General features: G+C 39.6%; 1 protein-coding gene across 1 annotated transcript in view; it reads right to left on the bottom strand.

Moving 5' to 3' along the window:
- The window catches only part of VEGFC (vascular endothelial growth factor C), a 121,148-nt gene extending 118,693 nt beyond the window's left edge, over positions 1-2,455 (bottom strand). Inside the window, exon 1 of the mRNA XM_050792560.1 lies at positions 1,696-2,455. Within this exon, the coding sequence (XP_050648517.1) occupies positions 1,696-1,851 (156 nt within the window). The 5' untranslated portion in view covers positions 1,852-2,455. The remainder of the gene's footprint in view (positions 1-1,695) is intronic.
- Positions 2,456-15,586: the final 13,131 nt, after the last annotated feature.

Here is a 15,586-nt window from a genome sequence, read left to right as displayed (position 1 = left end):
CACACTCAGGGTACATGAATTCAAGACTCACCCAGCAGTGAGTGACTCTCATACAGTCTATTGGCTTATCAGGGAATGCTTCTCATTTTACTTTCTACTGCACATTTTCTTACTGTAAACCAAAGGAAGGGACCATAGCCAATACAGAGATGTTGCCTTACTAAATCATACTTTTACTAGTTTTGCCTTTGCAGAAATAGCAAATAGGTACTGCAAAATCAAGGACTCAAATTATCAGAAGTGTTATTGAGCCCAATATTACATTTCTGTGGTATTTAAGAACAGAAAGATATTTTCATCACTATAGTTATGGCAATGTGAGTATAGGCACTGAAAATTATTTTTGCAATTCACAGAATGCAGTCTGTTCTGCTATTTCATTTATATTGTTTTTACTTAAGAGGCATTCCTTTAACCCCTATCTTAAATTATTACACATTCCAACATTTTAATGTTTCCCCAAAATTTAAATACAAAGGTAGTTTGATTTTCAAAAATTACTCTTCTCAACCTTAAAGTGTATTTCAAAATAAAAATAAAATATTTCAAAATATAAGGCTACTTATTTTCTACACATTGTGTATGTGTTAATCAATAGTCAACTTAAAGTTGACTGTAACACACCACAGGTATACCTCTCCACTTGCCATCTGTTGAAATAAACCACTGTAGTGTAGTTCCAACAAGCGATACTGCAAGTGTTTGAACTGAAATGACGAATATAACTTCTTTAAGAACTCTCTTAAGCGTACTCTTTATGGCGATGGCAGGTATGAAGTTTTTAGATAAATATATACTCTTTTAGATGAGCCAGTAAGAAGTAGGAACAAACACAAATCCTTTTTGAAAATCAGAATGCCTCAAAAGTATTTCGGCAACATTTGTAGGCAAAGGATTAAACACCTCTTATTTAAAACAAAACAAAACAAAACAAAATAAAACAAACAAAAAAAACCCAAACAAGAAAAAAAAAAAAAAAAAAAAAAAAAAAAAAAAAAAAAAAAAAAAAAAAAAAAAAACCTTAGTTTTCAGTATCTCATGACCAGATTTTAGGAATGAAGAGCTTATAAAGTTGAAACAAGCCTTGCTTGATTGTGATCTGACTCTAATCTCCTGTTACATCTCAAGTCTGACCAATTTCAAGTGAACTCTGAAAGCCCTGGAGCCTGGTTACTAAAGTCCCTGACACTTTTTTTTCTAAAGTCGCGCACAGCGCCTGGTGCTCCGCAGCTATGCACACTCCGGGAAAGTAAGGCTGGCTTTACTGATAACCAGTGTCCCAGAATCTGTCTGGAGTCCCATGAATCCGCTGGGGAAAGAAACGAGCATTTCCCGACCAAAATGAACTCACACTCGCCAGAGCCCCGCTGACTGGGCACAGTTCAAGACCCCCTGGTTGGCCCAGAGGAAACCAGTCTGAAATAGCTTTCGGGATCTCTCACTGGGCACCTCTCCTCCGGGCCCTTCACTCGTGTAACTTGCTTGCCTCTCTAGCAACAAGTTTCTATTTAAAAAGAAGAAAACTTTTCTCCAAAGCAGCCTGCACTGAGCTCAGTAACTTTGGATCCCACGTACACAAGCTTAAAGCACATACACACTTTCCCCCGCGCAGGTTCTCGGGTCCTCCGCAAACCCTAACGCCGCAAACCCTAAAGCAAACTCTCGGGTCTTCCGCAAACCCTAACGCAAACCTACCATGGCCTCGCCCGCGTCGGGCTCCGCGTCCGAGAGGTCGAGTCCGGACTCTAAGGCGGCGGCGGCGGCGGCGGCGGCGGGCGCCTCGCGAGGACCCGGGAGCAGCGCAGCGGCGAGCAGAGAACACGCCAGAGAGAAGAAGCCCAGCAAGTGCATGGTGGAAGGACCGGGGGTGGGGGACCGGTCCGCTGGCGGGGGCAGGGGTGGGGACAAGGGCGCCCCTGCGAGGCCGCGGGCCCCTCCTGGTCCCTCTCCCCCGGGCTCCTCCCGGCGACCCCCCTGGGCGAGCCGGAGGCGGCGGGAGCGGGTCCGGGGCTCCGCGTTCCCAACTTTGCAGGGCGCCCTCCCAGCCAGTGCCAGGGAAAGGCGGCGGGTGTCAGGTAAAAGCCTCACAGGAAACCGGACATCCGAGCTCCCCGCATTCGGAGCCCGCGAGGTGAAGCGAGGGCGAGGGAGGACGCCTCCACGGTCCGCGTCGGTGTAGCTTTTTGGAGAGAGGGGGGGAGAGCCAGAACGCCCCGCGATGTTCAGCCCCTCCAAACCCGCCAGAACCCTCGTCCCCCTCCTCCCTCCCCTTCCCCGAAGTGAGAGGAGCCGGGCCGCGGGCGCTGCGGCGGGGGCGCTGGCGGCGGTGCCGGGGGCGGGAGGAGGGCGGCGGGGCGGCCGGCGGCGGCGGGGCCCGGGAGCGCCGCGGCGCAGGAGCCTCCAGAGCGCGCCGGGCTGAGCGGCGGCGGCGGCGGCGGGCGCAGGGGCAGGGCATGACTGACGCGCCCTCTGCCTGCGCTTATGTGAGAGAAAGCGGCCGAGGGAGGGAGCGTGCCGAGCCCGGACTGCCCTCCCCTCTCACTCTCCCTCGGAAGCCGTCTCCCTGGAGCTCCCCGTTTCCCTCGCCTCCTCCCCGGCGGCCCCACCTCCCCCGACCCCCACTGGATCTCTCCCTCCCCGCCCCCCGTCCCCTGCCGGGAGCGGGCGGCCGGAGGAGCAAGTTCAGTCCCCGGGCTGGTGGTTGGCGGGACCGGCTTTAGAGGTGATGCGACCACCCTGGACCACGTGGAGAGAGGAGAAACTAGGCACCGTGGGGTGGAGGGAGTCCCCGCTTTATCCTCGCCGCTCCCGAACTCTTGTCCTCCCTCCCGCACGCCTGGGCCCCAGCGCCCTGCTCAAAGTTTGGAAATGTCCTGGGGGTTCTAAAAGTTCCAAAAGAAGGTCATCACTATGTCAGAGAACCCTATGGGACCTCGGAGGGATCCCCTCTCTCCCTTGGTCTGTGTAGTTGAAAGTTGCCTGAGGATGCAAGAACTGCAGTTCTCAGGATGCAGTGCAGGCTGTTGGGATGGATGCTAATGATCCCTTTGGAATCCTCCACTTCTGACAGGTGAGGAGAAGGGCCAGAATCTTCGTGGAGAGTAAAGAGACATATTGTCAGCTTCTGCGAGAAGTTGGTTTACTTGAAAAAGGGGCTGGTAAAGAGACATGTGTGTGAGACATATTCCAGAAAGGATGTAATATCGGAAGAAAAGTGACTGCATTTCCCCATTGGAAAAGCACTAGGGTCTCCGTGGGGCTGGTGGCATTGGCTGGCTGCCTCCTTGGGGCAGGGTGAGCAGGTTACAGAAGACCATGCTAAGGGGTTTCAGCAGTGTACATAACATCAAAAGTCTGCCTTTCACTCCCAATCTACTTTTAAGTACACTGAAGTTATAGGTCCATAACATCTTACCGGAAGAAGAGACTTTCTTATCTGGTTCAACTCTAGAAGATTTGAAACTCCTCACCCATAATTCACTTGAAGGCTTAAATATCTCAAAGGACAGGGAACCCTCCATTCTTTGTGGCTGTTCAATCCATTTGTCGATGAGCAACACTGCTGAAAAGCATTTCCTTCCATCTCTCTATTGCTCTCCACTTCTGGAGTTTTACACAATAAATCTAATCTCATTTCCACAACTGAGTCCTTCAAATATTTTGAAAATATTTGTCATGGTCTCCCTAAGCTAACTACTCCTGGCTAAATATCCCTTTCATTCCCCAAGATGACAGTTCCAGTTTCCCCCCTTAACCATACTGTTAGCTTTCCATGTTCGTGAAGTATGCGATTGAGAACATGGCTCAGTACTTAGTGCTATAATGAGCATGCAGAATGGACAGTATGCCTTTGTTGACACAGCCTTGGATTGAGTTTATTTTCTGGCAGCCAAATCACAGTGTTGACTCACACTACCCTTAAAGTCAACAAAATTCCTCAATAATTTTTCATGTGTACTGCTACTTAGTCACATCTAAATTACCCTGTATTTGTGGAGTTAAGTTTACTGTATCCAAGATGCTTTTTTATGTATCTTTATGAAATTCCATCCCATCAGACTCAGTCCATCATCCAGCCTGTTTAGATGTTTTGTGATTTGGAACACAGGCAGTGTATCACTCTCTTGCTGTCATCCTGCTATATGCGTATTTGATCAGCCTGCCGTAGTTATCTTCAGACACTGATAGATCTGTGAAAAGAGAACAGCTAAGGGCAGACTGGGGTAAGATTTAAATAGAAGGTGGAGTTTCCATTCAACCATTTGCTATTACAATGATTCTCAACTTTGATTGCACTTGGCATCACAAAAGGAGATTTTGAAAAAACAGATGCTTGAGTACACCTTCTGACTTTCTGGCTGAACTGGTCTAACTGGAGTAAGACTTGGACATCAGGATTCTAACAGTCAAGCAAAATTGAGAACCACAGGCATGTCCAACACCCACAGGCCTAGCAGTGGGTGAATACTGGAAAACCAACAAACTCAAAATATATCCAAAGTATATTAGTATCATATTAACTACTATACTATTGAAATGCAGCAGGAAGCTGTATTTAAACTTTTTTCTCACAAAAATGTTATCTTCCTGCTCCTATATTTTGAGTCAGAAAATGCTGGCAAAAAGTTTACTTGAATAAAAAAAAAGGTCTCCAGAAACAACCATGCAGTAGTTGTGTAAGAATGTCTTAAGGTAAAAAGGAATAGTTGCTCAGGACTTTTTCTTGTTTTTCTTCATTAGCCCGTGGAAACACTTTTTGCCACTAGCAGATTTTAAAGGTTAAGAAAGTCCTTTTCACTGGTTTGTGAGTTCATCACTAGCTTCATGCAAGACCTATTTTACAACAGGTCTTCTCAATCTGGTTTTTCAAAAAGCATTGCTCAGTCAGTGGAGAAAGAGAGTTAGGTAGCAGAGCCCCAGCCAGAATAACACCTCTTTTACATATTGAGTTTTTGTTTTCTTTGATGATAGGTTTTGTTGTGTGTTTGTGTGTGTGTGTGTGTGTATGTGTTGTTGTTTGTTTGTTTGTTTTGAGATAGAGTCTCACCCTGTCTCCCATGCTGGAGTGCAGTTAGAGTACAGTGGCGCCATCTCAGCTCACTGCAACCCCTGGGTTCAAGCTATTCGCCTGCCTCAGCCTCCCATGTAGATATGGGAGATGACAGTTTTGGATGGCAAAATAATGATGATAGTATATACATTGTACATTCTCTCATATCCATTCTGACCATCTACTTTACTTCTGATTTGTTATTCCCTACCTCCTTGCTTTGTTAGTTTTACTTTGTTGCTTCATTTCAAGTTTTTTCAGTTGAATGCTTAGTTCATTTTTCTTCTTTTTAGTTTAAAAATACAAGTTTCGGGCCATGTGTGGTGACTCACATCTGTAATCCCAGCATTTTGGGAGACTGAGGAAGGAGGATCACTTGAAGGTACTTTGAGACCATCCTGGGCAACACAGCAAGACCCCATCTCTGCAATCAGTCAGTTGATCACTAAAATACAAGTTTTGTCTAAATTCTGCTTTACCTGCGTTTCTCAAGTTTGACACGTAGTGCTTCCTTTGGCAAACAGTCACAAATATATCTTAATTTGTTTATATTTTTAACCCAAAAGTTATTTATGTTTTCTTAGTTTAGGGCTATATGATTTTTATCAATTTCTAATTTTATTATATTTAATTTTTGCTATAAATGATGTTGCTTTCAGAAATGCATTCAGGCTTTCTTTGTAGTCCTGGATATAGCGGATCATTGCAACTAATTCTGTGTGTGCTTTATTTTTGTTGGGTATTAATTTTGAGCTTATTATAATATTCAAATCTCGTTTGGGAATGACTTGTTAAAATCTCCAGTTATAATTGTTGACATGTTTTTCTGTTTCTGACTGTAGTTCTTTCTGTTATTTTTTAACATAATGTGATACCATATCATTTTGATCTAATTTTCTTCTTAGTAGTAAATAATGTCATTTTTTTAACTTCCGATATTTTTACTTGAAGTTCTACTTTTTCTGATATTAAAATCATAGGCTTTAAGAATTGGCATCAGCTGTGAACATGACTTAGGTAAAACTATGAACCAGTTATGTACACATGACTTAGTTGTTTCTTCTAGGAAACATTAGCCTGGAAAAGATAAGACTGCAATCCAGTACTTAAATTCACTGTTTGCTTCAGGAAATGCTGGCAAAACAATATATTGAAGACAATAATATTCTGACTCTGGTAAACAGCCTGCTTATTAATAACAGTTTCCTTACCCAAACTCTCACTTACAGGTGTTAACCGACCCTAAACTAGTAGGTTATGAACTTTGCCCAATCTTACTCCATTCCCCACTTTGAAAAACCCGCCTTCAACTACTGTGTCCAGACTCCAAAGCTCGACGACTGTTCTGCTTCTGACTTACCCAAAATACCCTAGGACCCCGTCCAGGTGGCGCTCTCCCTACTGCAGTAGGTTCGACTAAATGGAACTTTTGCTTATCGAAAGGTTTTCTACTGATATTTTGGGGTGTTCGACAACTTGGAGGTCCCATTGAAATCCCTTGTTGCTCAAGCAAAGATCCTAAATTCAAAATAATGCAAATCACTGAGGCCTCTTGAGCTTCCTGGCTTGGCGGGGCCAATCACTCTGACTACAACAAAGGGTTAAGTCTTCTGTTAGATTTCAGTCCCTCTTTCTTTTTATCAAGCTACCAAGTGCTAAATGTATTTTATCCCCTAAGATCTCCTCTCAAGAACTCTTTGATTATTTCATCAGACTTGAACAAATTTATCCTCAATAGATATCTGCCTTATTACTAACTATTGCTTTTTGTCACTGCGTTCTTCAAAATTTTCTCATGGGAGTCAAAAAAAGGAAGTTCATAAGAAAGAGAATAAGCACAGGTCCTGTTAAGTCAATTCACTGAGCCATCCCTTGGGACTAGATGCCCAGAAGGTGTTTTCCTCAGATTGGTATTGACTAGACAGATATTGCCATAAACTTTATCAAAAGCTTATACAACGATTTGGAGTCTTGTTTTGTCTGTGAGACACTGATTTTGAATGAGATCTCTTGGTCAAACTTTCCATCTTCCCCAACTGCACATTTATCAGGTTTGCCACTGGAGACTACCTAACCTTTAGTTTGGGGAGCCAAGGGCAGGAGGTACACAAACAACGCATTTGACTATCCATTGCCAGATCATTTTGCCTTTGTCTCAGACTAAACCCAAGTTCATATCCCCTCCAAGCCATATTCCTGCCTCCTACATGTATTTTGCACTATAACTAATACTATGTATCTCTATTTAAATGACTTAATCTAGAATTTCAGAGGCCATTTGAGAAACCTTTTGTAAGAACAAAACTGTTCATTTGAGAGCTGCCTTACGGAAAGAGAGTGAAATTCCAAACATTCAATGATATATATGTTATGATTGATATAAGAAATCTTAAAATACAAATCCAGATTCCACAATTGCTTCAGTAAGTATTCCATGGAAGACACAAGTGAGAAAAATGTGAAAAGCTCTTTTTTAGATGTGCCCAAAATCACCACTTGGCTCAAGAAGCTTTTATCTTTACTATTCCGGTTCTCTCACCCAATTGCCCTCCAAGTTCCTCTTCCCTGACACTCTTTCTGATGTCCCTTTTCTTCTGGCCATCTAGAAACACTAAATGCCAATTGGCTCTTAAAGTTGACCAAATCAGAATAAGCTCATTATGGCAGATTTTAAACCCTGGTTGGGTCTAAGCTAAATGTCATTTTCAAAAACTTCAAAAGTCTATGCAAGATAGGCATAAATTTACAGAGAAATTTGCAGTAGTTCTAGAAACACATAATTCAGGGTTCCCAGATCTCTATCAAGTGATTTATAGGTTATTAGGAACCTCAAATGCAACAAAATGTGTTGAAAAAGGCAGTGTGAATACCTTGAGTATGATTTAAGAGACTCCACATTTCAGAGTAAAACCAGAGGAACTTTAAAAAGCTATAAATTTTAGACAAAACTTTCAGAGTTTACACACCAAAACAAGGATGACAGCGTTGGAAACCTCAGGGGGATGCTCCTGCTCACCTGTAGAAAACATTCAGGTGTAGGTCCTGGAGCATGTGCAGCGTCAGCTCCTGCCTCACTTTCTCTGAGTGGCCTGATGTCAGAAATAGGGAAATTTAACATACAAGCAAAAACTGGAAAGGAAAATGGTCCTGTTGCTAGACCTCCACACCCTCACGGAATGAAACTAAAGGGGAGAAAAAGGAAGTAGGAAATCAGTGATGCCTTTCCAAATGAGTATCAAGGACTCAGTTTCTTATTTGCCCTTAAATGCCCAAGGAGAATTTCTGTGTCTTAAAAGGTGATCTTGCGAATGTTTGATCCTGGCACTATCATATCAACCAAAAGACTTGCCACTGTCACATGACCTCTTTCTCAAAGTTAAATGACTCCAGTGGTGGCTATCTCTAATAATCCACAAATTCTCCCCATTTCATACTGTGCCTGTCATCTTCAGACCTTACTAAGGAATGTTCTTCATAATCTGTCACTTTCAGAATGGCAGTTTGTTGTCACCAGTGGACCTCAGGTGGAACCTTGCAAACAGTTTTCATTAAATTTCCCACCTCAAGAAGGACAAATTGATCACTGTGCTTTGTCGACATTGGTGGGGTAATTTTATTGAGGTTGCTGAGAAGGTCTCCGGTTGCTTGTCTCTTCTGCACCAGCATAATCTAGTTAAACTGTAAAGGTGGAGACTGAACAAAAACTCAAGTGTCAGGGTACTTTTGAACCCTTACAAATGGGTTTCATACAGTCACCTCCTTGGTATGGATTTTGAATATCCTAGTCAATGTTTGCTAATTTCCAAAGTGAGAGGAAACTTTTGTTTGCTAGAAACGTAGATTCTGACAGTAACATGTTTAAAGTCTGGATATTTCTCACCCAATTTAGTGCTCTACCACACTTTGGGCAGACATAGCAAAGCACCACAAGGGACTCACACAATATACTCAGTCTTATCACCAACAAGTATGAGTTGCATTTTCTTCATATTCTCCCGAGGAACCTTGGCATGACCTGAAAAACAAAGACTTTATCATCTGGAAAAGACAGCATAGAAAAAAATTCCTAGAAACCACATTGGAAAGAAATAGCAGATAAATTTGACTAGAACAGCAGTTAAACTTGAGGGTATAGATGCCTGGATTCATGTCTCCCAGCTGAAAAGACACAAGATTTGACCCACTGACAAAAGGATTGACATTCTTCTCATTAGAAGATTTAAAATTAAATATTCTAAAGATTTTTCAAAAGCAAATGGCTCTTGGAATAGAGACAGTTTCTACCACGAATCTTTGTTTCAAGATGGCAACTGCAGGATGTGGACAGCTTCCACTCAAGACTCACAAATGTGACTTACAAAAGTCTTTGAAGTTTGGATATTTCTTACCCAATTTGGGGCTCCACCATACTTTGGGCAGACATGGCAAGGCGTTATAAGGGACTCACACAATATACTCAGTCTTATCACCAACAAGTATGAACTGCAGTTTCATAGAAATGTAGACTTTTGGCCGGGCGCAGTGGCTCACGCCTGCAATCCCAGCACTTTGGGAGGCCGAGGCGAGCATATCACAAGGTCAGGGAATTGAGACAATCCTGGCTAACACAACGGTGAAACCCTGTCTCTACTAAAAACACAAAAAATTAGCCGGGCATGGTGGCGGGTGCCTTTAGTCCCAGCTACTCGGGAGGCTGAGGCAGGAGAATCGCTTGAACCTGGGAGGCAGCTTGCAGTGAGCCGAGATCGCATCACTGCACTCCAGACTGGGTGACAGAGCGAGATTCTGTCTCAAAAAAAAAAAGAAAGAAAGAAAGAAAAAGAAATCCAGACTTACAAAAGACTTACAAAATTTACAGTTTTACAAGACTTACAAAAGTAGATTCTAATGACTGGGCCACATGGCCATGCTTGATTCTGCAGGGTATTTTTTTTTTTTTTTTTTCGTTTTTTCCTTCTATATTTTCTTTCATCATTGAAGGCTCAAGAATCTGCATAGTTAACCGATGGTTGTTATTTCTTACCCAGTAAAAATTCATGTTCTCTAACTTGAATGTGGCTTTCTGTACCTTTAGTCATTCCTTGACATGACGACTCAAATATCAAGAGAAATGCATGCACGAGGTGGCCAAAACCAACAATCAAGCACACTCTTCCCTGTGTGTCCCAACCTGCTAGTACCAGTCGTTTGTTATGAAATACTTGATTTCGTTCATGACTGGACTCAACCACTAATTGAATTTTTATGTGAAAGAGAACACAACAGAGCAGGTAACCAAAAGTTTCTGCCTCCACTGAAATCATGCTCAAGGATCCTTTCTCAAAGATAACATCTGCAAACAAACTTTCATGGAGAAAAGCCTCAGAAAGGGAACAAGGAACAGATGGTTTGTATTTGAGATCTGACTCAGATTTACAAATCTTGCAAAGAAGGCTTACTAAGGGGGTAACTCTTTTGGTTGTCTGTCATATATACCCTGGGTGACCTTTGGTGAACCTCTTTTTGTCACATAGGGTTTATGTGAATACTAAATTAGTTAATATGTATAAGGAACTTAAAATAATATCTAGTATCTAGTAACCTCTCAATAAATTTTGGATAAAGCATTAATAATGGCAGATGTGTTGTTGTGTGTTATTAATATCATGTCTGATATACTAATCTTTATTTCTTCCTTATATTTATGACATTTTTCTGTTGTTTTACCCTTGCATTTAAGTGACTATTCAAATGGTATCAGATTTGAAGATTGACTTTCTTTTTTAAGCACCTCAAAAATGTCATTCTATTGTATTCCTTCATCGAATATTGTACCAAGAAATCTAAGCATAATTATAGTTTATAGCCATATTATGTCTCTTATGTGTCTGGCTGTATTTTTAGGGGTGCTACAAATTCTAATGTATTTAGTATTCCCCAAATCTTATGATATAGAAATTATTATAATCTATATTATATCAACAAGGAAATTGAGTGATGAAGAAGTATCTTGTTTAATGTTTCAGAGCTAGTTTTTGACTGAGCCTAAATTCAGGAGATTAGGCACTGTCCTCTCCTGCCCCTTTATGAATGTAAATATGATACTTTTCCTTGTTAGATGGTTGGCCATTCTTGTTGGAAAATTTTAGAACATTTTCTTTGTTTTCTATTATATTGAATTTTACCATTGTTTGTCCATAGGGAGTCATTCATAACTTTTTTAGCACAGTTTCAGCCCGTTTAATCAGTGTGCGTGTGTGTGTGTGTGTTTGTGTGTGTGTGTGTGTGTAATTTTCTAAGAAATTATTAGTCAAATAATCTATACAAAGTATCTCTCTTGTTAGAGTTCTCTAGAACTTCTTGCATATGGATATTGACATTTTACCTTTATAATAATAGCTTACAGCTATATCGTGCCTACTATGTGTCTGGCTATATTTTTAGGGATGTTGCAATTGCTCATATATTTAGTACTCCCCAAAATATTATTATATAGAAATTACTATAATCTCTCTATATATATATCAGCAAGGACACTGAGCTATGGAGAAGCTCATGTGTTAACTTTTCTTATATTCCTTCTGTCTATCCATCCTTTCCTAATTGCATATGGAGATTCAGTTTTTCCAGCAAAATATATTGAAAAGACTATGCTTTTCCCACTGTATTGCATTTGGACCTGTGTCAAATATTCATTGTCCATATATGTATGGGTTTATTCTGGATCTCTATTTTGTTCCATTGATCTGTTTGTCTGTCTTTAGCCCAACACCACACTGTCTTGATAACTTAAGCTTTAAAATCAGTCATGAAGTTGTCTAATGTTAGTCATCCAATTTGTTAATTTTTGCCAAAAATATTTTGACCAATCTACCCAAACATATGTATAATATGTATTTCCATATTAATTTCATAACCAGCTTATAAGTTTCTACCAAAAAAAGTCTGCTGCGATTTTCATAATGATCAAAACTTGATATAGATCAATTTGAGTACAATTGGCATCCTAACAATATTGAGTCTTCTGATTCATGAACAAGGTATATCTTGCCAAATATGTAGGTCTTCTTTAATTTCACTCTGCAACATTCTGTAGTTTTCTTTTTACAGGTCTTGTATGTCTTTGACAGATTGTTCCCCAATTTTTTAATTGCTTATGCTATTGTACTGATTTTTTTTAATTCGATTTTTTTTTTTTTTTTTTTTTTTTTTTTTGAGGCTAGAGTGCAGTGGCATGATCTGGACTCACTGCAACCTCTGCCTCCCAGGTTCAAGCGATTCTCCTGCCTCAGACACCGGAGTTGCCGGGATTACAGGCACATGCCACCACGTCTGGCTAATTTTTTTTTATTTATTTATTTTTTGAGAGAGAGACAGGGTTTCACTATATTGGCCAGGCTGGTTTCAAACTCCTGACCTCAAGTAATCCACCCGCCTTTGCTTCCTGAAGTGCTGGGATTACAGACGTGAGCCACTGTGCCCAGCCTAAAACTTCAATTCTTGATTGCTAATTACAATTGATTTTTGTATATAGATCTTGTATCCTGCCACCTGGCTAAATTTACTTATTAATGCTGGTAGACTTTTTGTAGAGTCCATAAGATTTTCTAAATATCTGATTATGTAGTCTATGAATAAAGACAGTTCTCATTCTTACTTTCCAGTCTGGATGCATTTATTTTTCTTTCGGGAAAGAAAGAAATTCCACTGGATATAATCAATAAAATATCGAACAGAAGTTGTGAGAGTCTGCATCTGTTGGGATGATCATATAGTTTTTCTTTTTTAGTTGCTTAACACGATGAATTATACCTACCGGTTTTGGAGTGTTAAACCAACCTTTTATTGCTGAAATAACTCCAAGAGTTTGTATAGAATTGGTTTTATTTTTTCTTAAATGTTTAGCATAACTCAATTAGCCATCTGGACCTGGAGTTTTCTTTGTGATAAGATTTTTAACTGTTAATTCAGTTTCTTTAATAAATATAAGTCCATTCAGATTATTTATTTCTTCTTGAATGAGCTTTTGTGTTTTATAACTTTCAAGGATAGTTTTTATTTTATTTAAGTTGTCACATTTGTTGGCATAAAGTTTTTATAATATTACCTTATTATTTTTAATATACGTGGAACCTATGATGATGTCACCTCTCTTGTTGCTGATATTAGTAGTTTAATAGCTTTTATCATCTCTCTCCCCAACCCCCATCAGTCTGGCTGGAGGCTTATCAATTTTATTGATTTCTTTAAAAATTACTTTTTATTTCATTGTTTTTTCTGATTGTTTTCCTTTTTTTCCTACTCCATTGATTTTGGCTCTCATCTTCATTATTTTTTTCTTCAGTTTAGACTGGAGTTAACTTTATGTAATTATATACATATATGTTTACATATGCTTATATATAAATATAATATATTTATATATGTATATATAATATATAAGATTCAAGGTAAATTTACATAGACTTACATATAAATATATACATTTATATATATAATTAACCCCAGCCTAAACATATATGTATATATATTTTAGTATCCTAACATAAACAAGTCACTGATTTGAGATCTTTTGCCTTTTTAGTGTTGTAACTTTCCTTGTAAGTACTGATTTAGTAACTTCCCACAAAATCTGATATGTTATGCTTTAATATTCATAATTTTCATTCAGTAAGAAATACTTTCTAATTTGCCTTTTTGATTTTTTTTCTTTGATTTGTGGGTTACTTATAATTGTGGCATATAGTTTCTAAATATTTTTGGATATCCTGGAAATCCTTCTGTTGCTTCTAACTTAATTTTATTATGAGCAGAAAACATAGTTTTTATGACTTGAATCTTTTGAAATTTAGTTAGCCTTGATTTTTTGGCTCAGAACATTATATATCTTGGTAAATGTTTCATCTGCACTTGAAAAGATTGTATGTTATGCTATGGTAGGATGGAATTTTCTATACTTGTCAATTAGGTCAAGTTGATGAATAGTTTTAATTTTTCTATATCCCCTCTGGCCCTCTGATGTTCTGATATTCTGTCTGTATATTCTATCAATTGTTGAGAGAGAGTTTTGATATCTCAAACTGGATTTATCCATTTCTTCTTGCAGCTGAATCAGTTTTTGCTTCAGGTATCTTTAATCTCTGTTATATATGACTATGTAACATACTGTCGGGAAAAGAAGACATTTTGAGAATTAAAATTTTGATAATTACACTGGAACAATAGGAATAAACCTAAATTGTCCTGAGAGCATATATTCAATCCATGTTGAAAATGGTGGTGAAATATTTTTCTCTTGCATAATAGGGACTGTGGGTGAGAAGTACATGCTGATTGCGGTGGCTCTGCTTTCCCCAGAGCTACAGGGTTAGTAAGGCTCTCTGCTTTGCCACATGGCTCCTATCTCAGGATTGCCCCATGCTCACAAGATAGAAGACATCACATGCATAGTATAGATTTCTCATTCTCACTTACCATTCCATCACTGAATCCCACATATGTTGCTTCTTCAAACTGGCATATTGAACAAGTAAGATTTGTGGTGTCTAACTAGAAAACAACTCTACTTTTTCCCTACCACATACTCAAATTTACTTTTGCCAATTGAATCAAAATGATGACAAGCCAAATGAGTTGTTTAACTTTTCCTAGATGATAAAAAGTCTCCCTGTGTCCTCTAGACATAGAAACAGTCTGAGTTTTGTAACTTATTATCCTAATTCAGTTTAACAATCATATCTGAAAAAGAATTCCTGTCTTTGCTAAAAATCACCACTTTCATCCTCTCCCTACTGGTATTACAGTCTCAATACCAACAACAGACAAGGGGTAGTTCTCATTGTTTTACTTTGCTACCCCTCCACCTCCTTTTTATTGCTACCTTTTCTGATAGCTTCAAGTCACTATAAGAGAAGGAAAAGGAAGAAGGTAGAGGGGCAAAAGAATAGAAGGAGGAAAATTATTTCCTCACTTTTACTGTTCTAAAGCTGTGCGTTCGGTATTCTTTAATTGAAAGCACAGTATTAGACTAGCGAAAGTCAGGAAATAATTTTCTTTCAGGTTGCAGATGTTTAGAGCTCACTCTCCTGGATTATTTTGGTTTTCTGAAAACCCTCTTATCACTGGAGGTATTACACCTACAGTTTGCTTGAACTGCGTGGATTTATTAATTTTCCAACCGAGGGCTTACGCCGTTTCTCAGCCAGATCACACAGTGCCATGTAGGACTTGTTAAGGATATGAATTTTAGGGAAATTAATGATAAGTCAAACATGGGTCCTAGGATGGACCAAGGATGGAGAGTGGCATTATCAAACATACACTTTTAAATGAATACACTGACAAGAGTGACAAAAATAGACTGGAAGAGTTTTTGAGCAAATAAAAGTCAGAATACAATTGTGAGAATTCAGTCCAGAGAGGATCATAAGTTTAATGAGAGTACTGGCAGTAGATGTGGAAATAGGTGGATAGACTCAGGAGAGTTAAAGTTTACAGAATTGTCTGTTTTATTGGGCATGGGAATGAACAAGAAGAAAGTTGTAGGCCTAAATGTCA

The sequence above is a fragment of the Macaca thibetana genome, chromosome 5, assembly GCF_024542745.1.
Source record: "Macaca thibetana thibetana isolate TM-01 chromosome 5, ASM2454274v1, whole genome shotgun sequence".
In the NCBI taxonomy this organism is placed as follows: domain Eukaryota; kingdom Metazoa; phylum Chordata; class Mammalia; order Primates; family Cercopithecidae; genus Macaca; species Macaca thibetana.
The sequence above is the reverse complement of the archived record's forward strand: the minus strand, read 5'-3'. Positions and strand labels throughout refer to the sequence as shown.